Source organism: Hydra vulgaris, chromosome 13, assembly GCF_038396675.1.
Source record: "Hydra vulgaris chromosome 13, alternate assembly HydraT2T_AEP".
In the NCBI taxonomy this organism is placed as follows: domain Eukaryota; kingdom Metazoa; phylum Cnidaria; class Hydrozoa; order Anthoathecata; family Hydridae; genus Hydra; species Hydra vulgaris.
The window spans coordinates 18,532,761-18,547,500 of record NC_088932.1 but is presented as its reverse complement, the minus strand read 5'-3'; the positions used below and the strand labels follow the sequence as shown (position 1 = coordinate 18,547,500).

Here is a 14,740-nt window from a genome sequence, read left to right as displayed (position 1 = left end):
TTTTTGTTGACCTTATGTCTCTAACAGTTTAAGATTACAATAAATTGCCACCCTCATTTTTCCTTATTCAGAGGATGCTGATTATTACATAGTATGAGATAAATTAGTTGTTTTTTTCCTACTTTTTTTACATATCAGATAGTGCAAACTTTTTGTTGAAGTTTGCACTATTAAAAGCACTGTATCATTTATCAATTGTATAACCTGTACCTTAAAAAATTAGCCCAAACGTTTTTTTTTTTAATCCATCTCTTTAATATGAACCCAACATGTCTTGGAAGTTTGGGATTCCTTTAAGTAGTGACATTTGTTAGTAAGTAAATTTTTTAATATTTTATCTTTATAAAACATAAATAAATAAGTAACATTAATAATTATTTAAAAATAAATAATAGTTTCATATTATTTTAATTTTTCAGGACAGTTTTCAGAATTTCAGTTTAGCAGGTGATTTTTTTAAATAATTATTATTTGGTTTTTTGTAATAGTTGGTATTTTTTATTTTTAATTCGTCACCTTAGATATAAGTTTACCCTTATTTAAAAGTTTTTAGATTTTACAACTGCTGTGAATGTTTTTTTACATTTTAAAAGAAAAAAGTCTACTCTAGAAAAAAAGCATTTTTGTGATAAAAATAAAAAACTTTTTTTTAATTTTTTTTTATACTTATTCACTCCTAAAAAGGCTGCAAGCAACAATTTTAAGGCAGAGTTACAAAAAAACAAAGAATAGTGTTGACAAGTAAAGAAATGGTTGAACAAACTTGAAAAGATTGTATGAGTCAGAAAAACATGAAGCTGGGATAGAGTTCCAAATCATTAAAATGTAGGGGAAAAACTAAATAAATAAACAGATACAGTAAAAAGACGCCACTTTTCCGAATGATGAGTCAAGTGAGATGAGTTTAGGTTGATAGAACTATAGGCGAGTCAAGTGAGAATGAGTTTAGGTTGATAGAACTTGAGCCAATAGCTCCTTTAAGCAGCAAACATGATAGTATTTGTACAAAAGAAAAAGTGATAGTTTATAGAAAAGATGCAAACTTGAGGCATTAGGAGAGTGGCTCAGGTTTGGCAAATAAAGCAGGTCCAACTATCGTTACAATGCATTTTTGGACCTTGTCTAAAAGAGGAAGGTTATTAGGAAAACCAGCCCAGTGTTTGGAAAGTTCCTTTTTTTAAAAAGGATCTCGTTTTGTTCCTTGTTCTTTTCGTTTAATAAGAACTCGTTCCAGATCCTCATTCCTTATCTGCGGTAGTAGTGTAATGGTAAAACACTCGCTTCATAAGCGAGAGGTTCCGAGTTCAATCCCCACCACGTCCCTGGTAGTACCGCACTAAACTTGTTTCTCCGCGCAGTGCCCTTGTTTGTCAAGGTTTATGTTTCGGAGTTATAGAGTTGAGAGAGGGTTATAACCACTATTAAGTAACCTCCTCATCTGTAGTGGCCTTCTCGGCCTTGAGGAGGTGAATAACAAAAAAATATATATAAAAAAGGAACTTTTTCCAAATTCCTGAAAAAAAGAAATTTGTTCCAATTTCTTTCCTTTTTTTTTAAATATTTTAAATTCTAAAATATATTATATTGCTAAGAGCAACAGTTTTTTATGTGTTTGCTTTTAAATCTTTTTGAAATATTTTTAATATCCTGTTTTCTTGCCTGCCTGTTTAATTAATTATTGTTTTTGACTATTTATTATTATCATTGAAGTTAATAGAAAAAGTTTCAATTGTATTGATTTATAATATCTAAAGAAGTATATATTTTAAATTTGTACTATTGACCTAGGGGGCCTATTTTTTGATAATCGGTAGGGGCCCAGGATGCAATCGCACCCCAGGCCAGCCCGCCACTGGCCTAGTCCGCTTCTGTCTGCACTTTAGACACATTTAAGTTATATACTAATTTCTGTTCGAAAGCATAAACATTATAAAATATTATTAGAAAAAATATGAAAACAAAGAAAATCTTAAACACCAACTTTATTTTGTTTCAACAAAACTAATTTTTTAAATAACAAGTCATCGAATTTATATCTTTTTTCAGTCATCGCATTAGACCCTGTTGAAAAAAGCCGCTTGACTGGCGCACTGGATGGAAGAGGTGTGTTAAGTTCTAAAAAAACCTTCTTAACTGCTGGGTATAATAATAATAAATATAACTCTTTCGATTGTGATTTTAAATATAATCCTAACTCGTCAATACCAGAACTTTTAATACATTTGCTGTCCACATGTAAACAGAAAAAGTCTTCTTTAGATGGACTTGCAATTGTTATATGCAAAGAAATATCAATTTCACAAGTTGCTAAACTAGAACTATGATCCACATTTTCAAACAACAATTTTAAACAGGCTTTGGCTGTGAAACCTTTGACACTATCAAGCCATAATAGTTTGAAACAGGGTAACAAACATGATGCTAATATCAGTTCTTTTTTTTCCCATATAGTACTAAATCGAGTTTGAAGATTATACTGTGTTGACAAGTGGACCTCAAAAGTTCAAACTTTTTTGTTGCAAAAAAGTTAGTTTTTTATCCAAAGCATAAAGTGTAGGTAATAAGTACCCCCATAAACATTGATTCTTCTCTTTTAAAAAGTCTAATGATTGGGCAAGAGGAGTCATTACTTCACAGTACTCTTGAATTAATTGAACTTCTTGATTTGTGAATCTTTGTATTTCATAGAAATCCATTAAATTGCTCATTTTGTTATGTCCATTAGATTCTGACAAATTTTTAATTAGTAATAAGCTATCATAGATACAGTTCCATCTTGTTTTATTTGGTGTTTTAAATTCTAGTGTATTGGTGTTTTAACATCTAGTGTATTGTGAATTTTTTCTGCAACTCTATTTGACATACTTTGTTTACTCCATAAAGATGAACACTTACCCATTGCTTTCTATAAATTTTTGAATTCTGTACCATTTTCTCAACATCACTTTTTGCTATTAAGTCTAGTGTATGACTAGCACATCGAAAATGCTGTGGTAATTGAACAAATAATTCACCCTCTTCTTTTTCATGAATGCTTTTGTCCAAGATTTTATACAAACTTATATTTTCATCGTAAAAATTATCATTGTCATCATCATCACTATCCTCATCATTCTCTGAATTTTTGGAAGCAGGATTTGATTTAAAAGCTTTTATAAAATTAGAACCACTGTCTGTTGTTGTAGCAACTACCTTGTTTTTGAAGTGTTAAACCAACTATAACGCATATATTTAAACGTTAATGGAAAGCAAATTTATAAATTTTCGAGGAACTTTTGCTTTTTGTTCATGTTCCTCAGGAAAAAGAATTTATTCTCGTTCCTCGTTCTGTTAAAAGGAACCAGTTCTAAGCTTCGTTCCTCAAAAAAGGAATTCGTTCCAGGAATCCATTCCTTTTGGAACACGTTCTTCCAAACACTGAACCAGCCCAAATATGACAACAGAATTGCATTCAGGGACAAAATGGGTTTGTAATAGATGAAGAAAGATGCTTACTTTGCAACAGATGGTTTCGTTCAGAGGTAAGTAGTGAATGACAATCCAACCCCTAAAGAAGAGAACTTGGTGAGAAGGTTGTCATTTATCAATATAGGAATATCATCAATATTGTATTCTTTGCAGTAAATAACTGAGTTTTGTTGAATTAAAAATTCACATGCCACTGCCAGCTGTTATAGAAGAGAGATCAGATTCAAGATAGGATGCCTGTTCTAAGCAATTGAATAGAGAATAATTTATTTCAAAACAGGAATATGAGGTTGAGTTATCAGCAAATAGAGACACTTTAAATGTAAGGTTGTCAGAAAGATAAATAATGAAGGGAAGAATTCAAAAAGAATCGAAGATCGAACTTTGAGGTACCCTAGAATTTACCAAAAATGAAAAAAAGTGTTGGCCTTCGAGGATAACTTTGATACTGCGTTTAGAAAAAAATGATTTGATAACCTCAAAAGCATCCCCAGATACTCCTTATGAAGCAAGCTTGTAGAGATGACCAGCATGCCAAATTTTATTAAAAGCTTTTGATATATTAAGACCAATAGCCTATGCCTTCTACCTCCATCTAATGCATAATAGAATCTTATAGTTACAGCAGTTAGCAAGTCAGCTGTAGAACAAGAAGATCAAAAACCTTATTGATTGTTAAAGAGTAAATTGTTAAACTCAAGATGGGATGTTAGAAATTTTTTGATTAATTCCTTGCTATTATTATGCATTAATATTATATAAATATTAATATCAATAAATGACTTTAGCAACAAAGGTGGAGTGAATTGGATGCCTAACAATAGAGAAAATTGAAGAGAGTACTGGAGAAGACTTTTGTAAGACTATGACAGGCATGTTGTCTGGACCTCAAGTTGTAGAAGAGTTTAATTGAAATATGACTTTGCCATCAGAAGCTGAAGTGATTTGAATGTCTAACAATGGGTTAACCTGTTTAACTGGAATGGCAGAAAGTGTTTGGTCATTAGATTCATTAGTTCAATTAGAGGAAAAGTTCTTTGCAAATAATTCTGCCTTATCATTGGGTGAGATAAAACGATTAGACCCATAAACTAAAGTTGGATTGTTTAACTTTAACTATAACAATGTCAGTGGTGTTAGAACCAAGTGGTGTTAGAGCCAAGTGGTGTTAGAGCCAAGTCATTCAGTGTGATAAACATTTAAGTCACTAATAACAACAATATTGGCAAAGAGATAACAAAAAGAAGAAAAGCAGTTCCTGCTACACATGCATAGGATTTTGTTATATGCTATTCTATTGATATACACTCAATCAATCACCTTTCTTTTTATTCGTTATTGTTCTCCTTCGACTTAAGACTACACTCTAAAAGAGATAACATTTAACAAATCTTATGCAAGTGTAGCAGGAAGTGTTTTTTCTTTTTGCTCTAATGTTTAAATATTTCTAAACAGCAGAATTGCTTTTATAGTCATATTCCATGTATGAAAAATTTGAGAAAATTTACTGTGTAAATAACGTGGAACTTTAATTTAATTAAAACCAGTCATAAACAAATAACATCTATTTAAGATGAAAATTGTAAAAAAAAATGGACTAAATTTATCTAAGCACCAACAAGTTTTAAGAATGTAATTGCAAATTACAATATTCAGAACATAGTTGCAAGAACTTTAAATTTGTAAAGTTCGAATTCGATTGCAATAGAAAAAAAAACAACTAGGAACTTACAATATAAATAGTCATATATCAACCAAAAAAATTTAAATTTAAAAACGTTCAGCAAAATATAGTTATGAAAAAAATTTAAGGGAGCTGTAAGCTATCTTTCATTTTATTTTTTTAAATAGTCGTATCCCAGGATTAAGTGCTTAATCACAGGATTTGGGAGTTGTTAAAACCTGTGGGTTCCTGGGATTCCAAAATCCTGGGTAGCAGTTTTTAACGAAATTCGCAACCTTACTTTCAAAAATTTTTCTACCTTTTTCTTTTTTTTATATATTTTAAAGATATATTTTTAATGAGTTTTAACAATGCAATCATGCAATATTTTTGGCTTTGTTATACATATTATTGTATATTAGGATATTATTAAATAGGCATGCCATTAGTTATTAATTTTTATCTAAGAGTTTTTAATAAAATAATAAAAACTTTTATTTAGGAGCAGTAAAATTTTATTAGAAATTCCGATTATTTATGCTTAATTTGTTGTTTGTGTTTTTTGTTTTAAAAACTGATTCATAGTTTTCTTTTAGTAGGTCATATTAAAAAAGTAAGCAAATCTTGGTAGCCTGCCATTATTGTTTTTAATTTAACAAATTTAAATTAATAACTAAATATTCTTAGCAAAGAAATTATTTATTTGCACATAATTTAATATAATTTATTGTTATTGTTAAATTTTTATTATAGTTTATTTAGTTTTTTTAGTATCTAGGTTGTTATTAGTTATATTTTAAATATAGTATTTATATTTTTGTAGTATATTTTTGGTTTTTATTTTTATTTTAATAATGTTTAATGTGTATATATATTAGCTATAGTTATTATAAATTAATAATAGTATTTGAAAATAATAAATTAATAATAATATTTATAGTATAATAATAATGTTTAATATTTTGTTGTTTGATTAAATTATATAAAAAGATTTAAAAATTATTAAATTAATTTTTGAACTTTTTCAAAACAAATTTCAAAAAGGCTACAGGTAACCATTATTTGAGTTAAAAGTTTTTAGCAAATAAAGAAGACACTTTAGAACTCAATTCGATTAGAGATGATGATTTCATTAACAGCTGTAAAATACCAGAGTACCCGCAGTCCTGTGTTGCACATGGATGATGTAAACTCAATAACCATCGCAAAAAAAAAAAGGAATTCAGCTATAAGATAGTTGTAAGAAGTTGTGAATTTAATGTTGAAGAAGTTTGAGATGATAGTGTATTTTGAACCATGGTTTAGTAATATCTTAGCATGGTTTGAACTACCTAAACAAAAATGAGAAAAAACTGAGCAAAATTTATGGTCAGAGGCAAGACATCAATCCAAGAAGGGTAGAGATTTGGTTGGGGCTGTCTAAAAAATAGGTCACAAAGTTGACTATTTTGGTGAGAAATTAAATATGCTAACATTTCAAAATGCATGCCACTAATCTTAGTACTACAAAAGTCTAGAGTTCTAATAGGGTTTAGTTTAAACTAGATTCAGTATAATAAGAATTCATATTACCAAAAAAAAAAGTTAGATGAATAAGTTAATGATGGGTTTATCAATTTGAAAAGGATTTGAAGGTAAAGAAAGATTATATTTGAGATATGGTTTGCGGATTTTTTACTTATTTTTAAAACCACAGCCATTTGTCAGATTGATACAATTTGGTTGTGACATTTATTTTTTATTTTTAATATTTTTTGTACTATTGTCATCAGGGTGCGGCAAAAAACAGAAAATTTCTGCAAAACCTGTTTTCGATTTTTTAACCGGTAATCCGGTTTTACACTGGTTTTTTTATTATAAAAGCTAATTTTTATTATTACTGTATAAATCAAATGCATCCTTCAGAATCCCTCAGAATTGATATACTCGAATTAGATTTGTAAACTAAAGATAAGTTTTTATACTTAACCTAAAATAAAAAATTTAATTATCTTCATTAATTATTAAACATACAAGATACAGTAAATTAATATCTTTTTTTATTCATTATGAATTAAGTTCGAACCTAATGATCATAGATCATCTTTTTTTAACCTCTTTTTTCCAATTTTTTTTTTTTTTTTTTTTTTTTTTTGTGGCTTAAGAATATACATTCATAACTGAATATACAGTTATAAATAGTATAAAAATAAAAAATAGAAAATTAAAAAATTAATTTCCTATTTTTTATTTTTATACTATTTATAACTGTATATTCAGTTATGAATGTATATTCTTAACCGAAAATTATGAATGTGATCTCTTTACAAAGGTGTAATGTAAAAATACTACGATTTATAATATTTAAAGTAAGACAAAAGTCACAATTACAAAAAAAATTTGTTAACAAATTTTTTGTTGTTGTTTAAGTATTTTAGTTTAAGATTGTTATTTAAACAATTTCAAATTAAAATAATTAACAATAACAAAAAGCTAAACAGACTCTGCAAACAACAAACAAAATAAAAGAACAAACAAAAATATCAAAATAAAGTTGACAAAATATTTCAAATTAATGGTACTTGTCTGTTTTGGGTTGTTTTGATTATTTTAAAATTTAAATATTGTTCAAAGACTCTGTCAGTATGTAATCTATTAATAATAACTAGAAAAAATTTTGAAATAAATATAACTAAATCCAATATCATAGTGCTTTTTAAAACTATTTTTTCACAATATTTTTGCTTTCCACATTACTCGTTAGCTTGTCAAAACAAGAAATCTTCATGCTTCATGGCGTCATTGATTTTTTTGTTTGTTTAAAAGATCAATTATGTACACAAACATAAAAATCATAACAGTGGAAATGTAAAAAAATGTAATATAATTAGTAATAATTTTATTAACTGTAAACCATAGGCAATTTTGTTACAGGATGAAAAAAAGCACCCGTTTGTAACTATAGGGTAGACTGGGGCTAGTTGTTTTTGTTTTTATGCTTTGAGTTAAGTAGTTTTATTGACATATTTTTTTGTAAATATTAAAAAGTTTTCTTGAAGAGTGTGAATTTAGGTAACATTTTCAAGTTGCATTCATTATAAGAATAATTTTATTGTGTTCTTTCAACATAATTTAAAATTATTTTGAAAGAAATAATAAAAAATTTGAGCCCTTAAAAAATAAAAGAGATTATTAATTTATTGGGATCATAAATTATGCAACAAAACAAAAACAAAAAAAATTAAAGTTTTCCTTCACTTAAGTTGAATAAAAAATCATAATAATTGCAGCGTAGAAGAGCTTAAGATCTTCTGTTTTTTAAATATACTTAGCTTTGCGTAATTTATGGACGATTCCATTATTAAGTGAAGAATTAGTAAAAATTCCTTTAAACTAGTAGCAAATAATACACAATATACATATACTAAACTAAAACAGTTGCCTTTTTTTTTCTAGGTAAAAAAATTCTCTGAAAATAATTTTTATAATTTTTCAATATTGTTACCAATTTAAAAAAAAATTAATTACAAAGAAATATACATTTTTTCCATAGTAAATACTATGAACCAACTCGCCCTGTAAAAATTTTGCATAATAACATCAATTTTTTTTTTATGTTATAGGCTGTATTGGGTAACAGAAGTTTTTTTTTTCAAGTTTCTCTTTAAGTTATTTTTTAACAAAATATATTTAGCAATTTTTCTCCTTAAGCAACTTTTCAAGAACGTATTTAACAAATTTTTTTATTAATGTTTTTTTTTAGTTATTCCTGGTGATGGCCAATTATATCAGATAAAAATATCAGATGAAAAATGGAAAAGTGTCATTGATGAGCTAACAGAAAATCAAAAGAAATGTTTTTATGAAAAGATAAATTCGCCTCTAAAATGTTAGAATTTGTTACTTTAATTTTTTTTAATTTCGGTTTTAAATTAAAAAAAAAAATTGGAACTTAAGTTAAAGATGTTTATTATGTGGATTAGGTGCCCAAGTGCTATGGCTTTCATTATTTCAATAAAACCATCAATTAAAAAACCTATTAGTATTTTAATTTTTTTTTTTAATAGTTATAGTTATTTTTGTTAAATTTCCCTACAAGAATTTTATTTAATAATAAATATTTTAGATGTTATATTTTTAAAATAAAATGATAAATTTATTTAAACCCAATCTTAGGAAGAAAAACAAAAATTAAATGATTATGATAAATATTATGAAAGCAGAAATGCAGTTAAAATAATACAATACTAGCTGACCAGACCCGCAAAGATACTTTGTAACAGACTTAGTAAATCTATTCCACACTACTTTTTCCTTATATATCCTAGCTGTCTTGACCCATAAAATGCGGGTCTTTACCAAACCAACCATTTCTGTACTTATCTATTCCACACTAATCATTTTATACTTATTCCTTATTTACTTCAATACTTTTTAGTTAACCATTTGAAAACAATTCATTAGAAAAATTGCTTTAAAAAAAAAAAAAATTAAAATATGTGCCTTTCTGCATACACAGAACTTATTAGAGATTTATAAAATGATTTGTTTTTCTCTAACATGCATACCTTCATTAGCTCAGTGGTTTAGTGTGCTGCCAATGGTATTGTTTTGCAACAGTTCAAATTTGCCCTTTAATAAAAAACATTTAAAATTTTTCCGATCAGACTGTATAAATCTATGTCAAATAAATAAATATAGCAAAAAAGACTTTTAATTGTAAAGATAAAGTTTTAAAGCTTTTGCTAGCTATGGGCTTTTTTTTTTTTTTTAGCCTTCACAGCAGCGCCTTCTGGAGTAACAAAATGGGTTTATTTTTTGTTTCTTTAATAAATTTTAGACCCTTTTTTTTCAGACTATCTGCAGTTTATTAGGATTAACTACTTGAGCACATTAATGACATCATGACATATGTGCAACAAGTTTTTACCTGTGTTTTGATATTTTTAGAAATTTTAAGCTTTTTTATAAATTTCTCCCTGTCATTTGTTAATGTATATAATATCTTTATATATGTTATACATATAATATCTATAGAACTTCAAAAATGTTTTATTTTGTATTTTAAAAAATTGAAAAAAAAAGAAAAGAATGTAAGGGCATGTATGAGGATTTGACGATGCATTTTAGAAACTCTGTGAGCTAACCACTACAGCCACTAAGGCGCATAGACAGATATAAGTTTTAACACTATTTAATAAACAAAGACTTTATAAAATGGCAAATAAGCTTTTTTAAAAATTCTCTCCCTATTGTTTGTTATAGTATATGATATCTTTATATATGTTATGTATATGATACTTCAAAAGTGTTTTAGTATTTTTAAAACTCAAAAATTGTTTTTTAAAAAAAAGGTGCCAATTGTAGGATTTGAACCACAGTGATGCACTTCAGAAACTCTGTGAGCTAACCACTCTGACCACATAGGCATGTTGCCTGACTAAAATTTTAAAACTGTTTAATAAACATAGAATATTATATAATGGCAAATAAGCTTTTTTAAAAATTTTCTTTCTTTCATTTGTTATGGTGTGTAATATCTTTTTACATGTAATGCATAAATATCTATAAAATCTTTTATTTAAGAAAAATCGAAAAAGATTTGAAAAAAAAATGTCAGTAGTAGGATTTGAACCATAATGCTTTGTATCACGAGCTCACGTAGGGAAAAATGCGACAAGATGGCAAATGGGGCAAGATGACTATTCATATAAGCGCTCAACAAAAAAACTTAGAAATGGGTGAAAATGAAACTCTATTTACATCTTCTATTTTAAAACACCAATTGGTTTTTTGAATATTATTAACACAATTTTATAGGTATAAGTTTACTTTTTACGCTTAAAATAGAACAAAATTGGTTTCGGTTATTCATTATGGATGGTGTCCTTTGCAAGTAACTTTTTTAGTAATTTTTTTCGTGCTGCTTGTTTATTTTATGTTACTTTAGTTAGAGTAGTTTTTAAAATTTAGTAAAATTGTTGGCAGATATTGCATAACAAGCCATCTTGCCCCAGTCACATGACCAGATGACAAATTTATGAGTTTTTTATTTTTATTTCAAATTTTTCTTCAAACTGAAAATTCATGCAGGCAATCAATCAGTATGATAGCATAAACATACTGACAAAGTATTATTGCTTTATGACTGATAGTTTTGCAATAACTCAAGGATTTCAAAACATTTGTTTTCTAGATCCATCTTCTTCTATATTAATATCATCACAGGATTTAATTGGTTCAGTTTCTTTGTCTGTTTAATTACTTCATTTGGTATATCATCGATATTATCATATTTTTCATTTGCTTTATTTTCATGGTCTGTATAGTATTAATAGTCTGAAGAACGTTCAGTGAATTGTGCTAATAACATTTATTTCTACCGATGCTTCTTGTGCTTTATTTATAATCTGTTCAAAATTGTTTTTAAAGTTATCAAACAATATTAGCATAGCCATTGTATGTTGTAATGCAATAAAAATTGGCATATCTTTTTGCTGAAGCAATTGGCAAAGAATGTGAAGCTTTGATAACAAGTGATACCATATTGTTGTGAGCACAACAAATTCATGAGAGTTTATTTGTTTTATTAAAGATACAACAAGAGTTTTACAATCTGTGTGACTATTTTTAAGTTTTTAAGCGCAAGACTATTTTTTTATTGTGGTGTTTCTTTGTATTTGCACTTTTTTGTGCACCATCTTTTCATAATTTAAGGTAATTAAATGTTGTATGTTTTAGATAAAAAGTTTTTCCTAAGAAAAATTTTAGCCGGAATTCCCATTTCCGTTTGATTGCGTGTGCAAATTAAAGACTCATTTAAGCTAATGTTCGCATTTATAGTTAATGCTTTATTTTAATTTTGTATTTTGTTTATGTGTTGGTGAAAAGTTATTTCTCAAGCTCTTAGTAAAATAATTTCTAATCATAAATTAATTAAAAGTACTCAATTTTTCCTATGATTTCTAGTGCTAGTTTCTTATAAACAAGTTTTTTATTAGAAATATCTGTTTTTAATATTATGGGTCCCATAAATATAGGGGGACCAGTGCAATTGCACTTGTTACACTTGCCATAGCACGGCTTAATATATATATATATATATATATATATATATATATATATATATATATATATATATATATGTATAACAGGGTTCAGAAAACCTTTAGGTTCTAGAACTTCTTAAACTGGGTTTCTGAAACAAGGGTTCTGAAACCTATTTTATAAAAAAGGGTCGGGAATCATAAGAGATTCCAGAGCATGTCTTAATCAGGTTTTCAAACCCTAATTACTACCAGAGGTTCCAAAACTCCATTTTCACCCAAAGTAGTATAAGTAATGGTTATACTAAAGTACCTTACTTTACTTATGTTTTCAAGTAACTTTTCGGCATAAACAAAATTTTGGGATTATACAAAAAAATATATATTAATAATGTAATTAAAAATATTTATATTTATAAGCATTTATGTTGTTGAAATATTTATTTGAAATGATCTGAAACATCAAAAATACTGTTACAGAAAGAACAATATATTTTTTAATACATAGAAAAAAATTCTATTACATTTTTATGAGTGTTTTTTTAATTTTATGTTTATGTTTTTTACGTTTTTGTTTATTTTCATAGCTCTTTGTATAAATTTTATTCATTCTTATTAATATAATTAAGAAAACATGCTTTTCATTTATTCTATTTTTCATTGGACTTGCTATGAGTCTTAAAGAGCTGAATAAATGTTCAACTGATACTTAAGTTGTCGGTACACCTAGAGTAACTTGTGCCATTTCATAACAAAGTGGATGAATTAACTTCTGACTCCCACCATGATAGCACATTCATATTTAATTCTATAAACTGATCATTTTTGTAATCAGGATAAAAGCATTCAATTTATTTTTCATTGTTTTTTATTACTGGATTATCTTTAGTCTGTTTATTAGTAAATTTGACTTTTATCTTTTGCAACTCCTTAGCCAATTTCCATTTGAGTTTTGCTTATATGCCATTTCTATTTGAGTTTTGCTTAATTTACAATAAAACCTTGGATCAAGAAATAATCCAGCACAAAATACAGGTTTATACAATGATATATATTAACTAGATGTCTAACCTTTGAACTTTGAGTTATTGTTACAAAAGTACACATATTTCATTATGAAAAAAATCAAAAGTGTTGCTGATATAAATAGGTATATATTTTTGATGTAGGTTTTCAATTAAAAAATTTTATTTAGTTAAAAAAACTTTAACTTACAGTTTTCAGTTACATTTAAGTAATTTTCAGTAAACATATTTTTTTTAAAGAAGTAATTTTCTTTTTTGGCATAAATAGCATACAAATAATATTAAATATTGCTATTGTTATTTTTCATAAACCTTTGAACAAAACAAGCTTATTGGACTGTTGGCGTAATCCAATCTTTCCTTTATGCAATACATTTCTAGTGTACAACTGACCATATGAGTAAAGACGCGATGTTAAATATTTCTCTAAAAATTTTTTTAAAAGCTGTGAATAATGCATATCTTTAGTCAAAATCTCATGTTCTAAATCATGCATATTTAGTTCAGTAAACAACGCATCATTTGCAAGTTTTTGATTTATGAAGTGCACTAGAACGGTTTTAAGATTTTTTCTAGAAGATATTTTTAAATTATGAGGGTCTGTCCCACACACCAAAACTTTAAAAACATGCTCACATTTTTCGCCAGGATGGAAAGATTAAACCACCTCGATTTTTAAAAGATTTACAACTTTTTTATGATGAACTGCAAAATAAAAAATAATCATGATCAGTGGACATAGTCTTCTGAGAAATTAAACTATTGGCACAAGTCAGACATGTAATTTTACTATAAAGTTTTCTAACAATGAACCCTGCAATATATCCAAATATAGCTTCTTTATAAATTTAAGTAGAGACTGATGAAAGACAACCAGCAAGCTCTTTAAAATAGTTAGAATCCTCACTAGATATTGTATTTTGTTCAAAAAGAGGAGATCTCCTTTAACTCCACTTTAATAAAAAGATTGAGCCAGTAGATCTTTGGTCAAAAGTGAGGCAGTTGCTAAATTTTGATCTTATGATAGAGTTTCTTAGTAAAATTCTTTTCAAAGCAGATTTTAACTGGCCTGCATCTGGATTGTTATTGAAACCATTTTTGCCGCGAATACAAGCAAATAATAATTCAACGTGAGCTTCTGACATTTTATATGTTAAAATAAATTTAAAAGGATTCTCATTTCTAGATAAAAGGTTAAGGGATAAATCTTTAACATTTGTGGCTGCTACAATGAAACCAAGTACAAATGTCTTTTCTCTGTGTTTAATTAAAGGAATTTTAGATAGGTCTGATAAGTTAACTAGGTAATTTACAGATTTTTCTATGGTTTCAACCCGTTTCGGAGCTTCATTCAAAAACAAAGGTTTCTTAGATCTTTTTTCAAAAAGGTTATTAGAGTTTAACAAGTCAAATAATTTGTCTAAAGTTCTAATAAAATTAATTGTGCCTTGGGCATCAATAAAAGTTGGATGACCTGAAACCATCAAAAACTCTATAGCATCAACAACTGAACCACTTAGCATTTGAGCTGCAATTTTAACATTCATTTTATGTCTGTG

At 27.2% G+C, this 14,740-nt stretch overlaps 1 protein-coding gene across 2 annotated transcripts in view; it reads left to right on the top strand.

Moving 5' to 3' along the window:
- The window catches only part of LOC136089258 (uncharacterized), a 91,123-nt gene that overhangs the window by 36,207 nt on the left and 40,176 nt on the right, over window positions 1-14,740 (top strand). For both annotated transcript variants that reach the window (XM_065815093.1, XM_065815092.1), the window contains exons 5-6: window positions 420-447; window positions 8,874-8,999. In XM_065815093.1, the coding sequence (XP_065671165.1) occupies window positions 420-447; window positions 8,874-8,999 (154 nt within the window). The remainder of the gene's footprint in view (window positions 1-419; window positions 448-8,873; window positions 9,000-14,740) is intronic.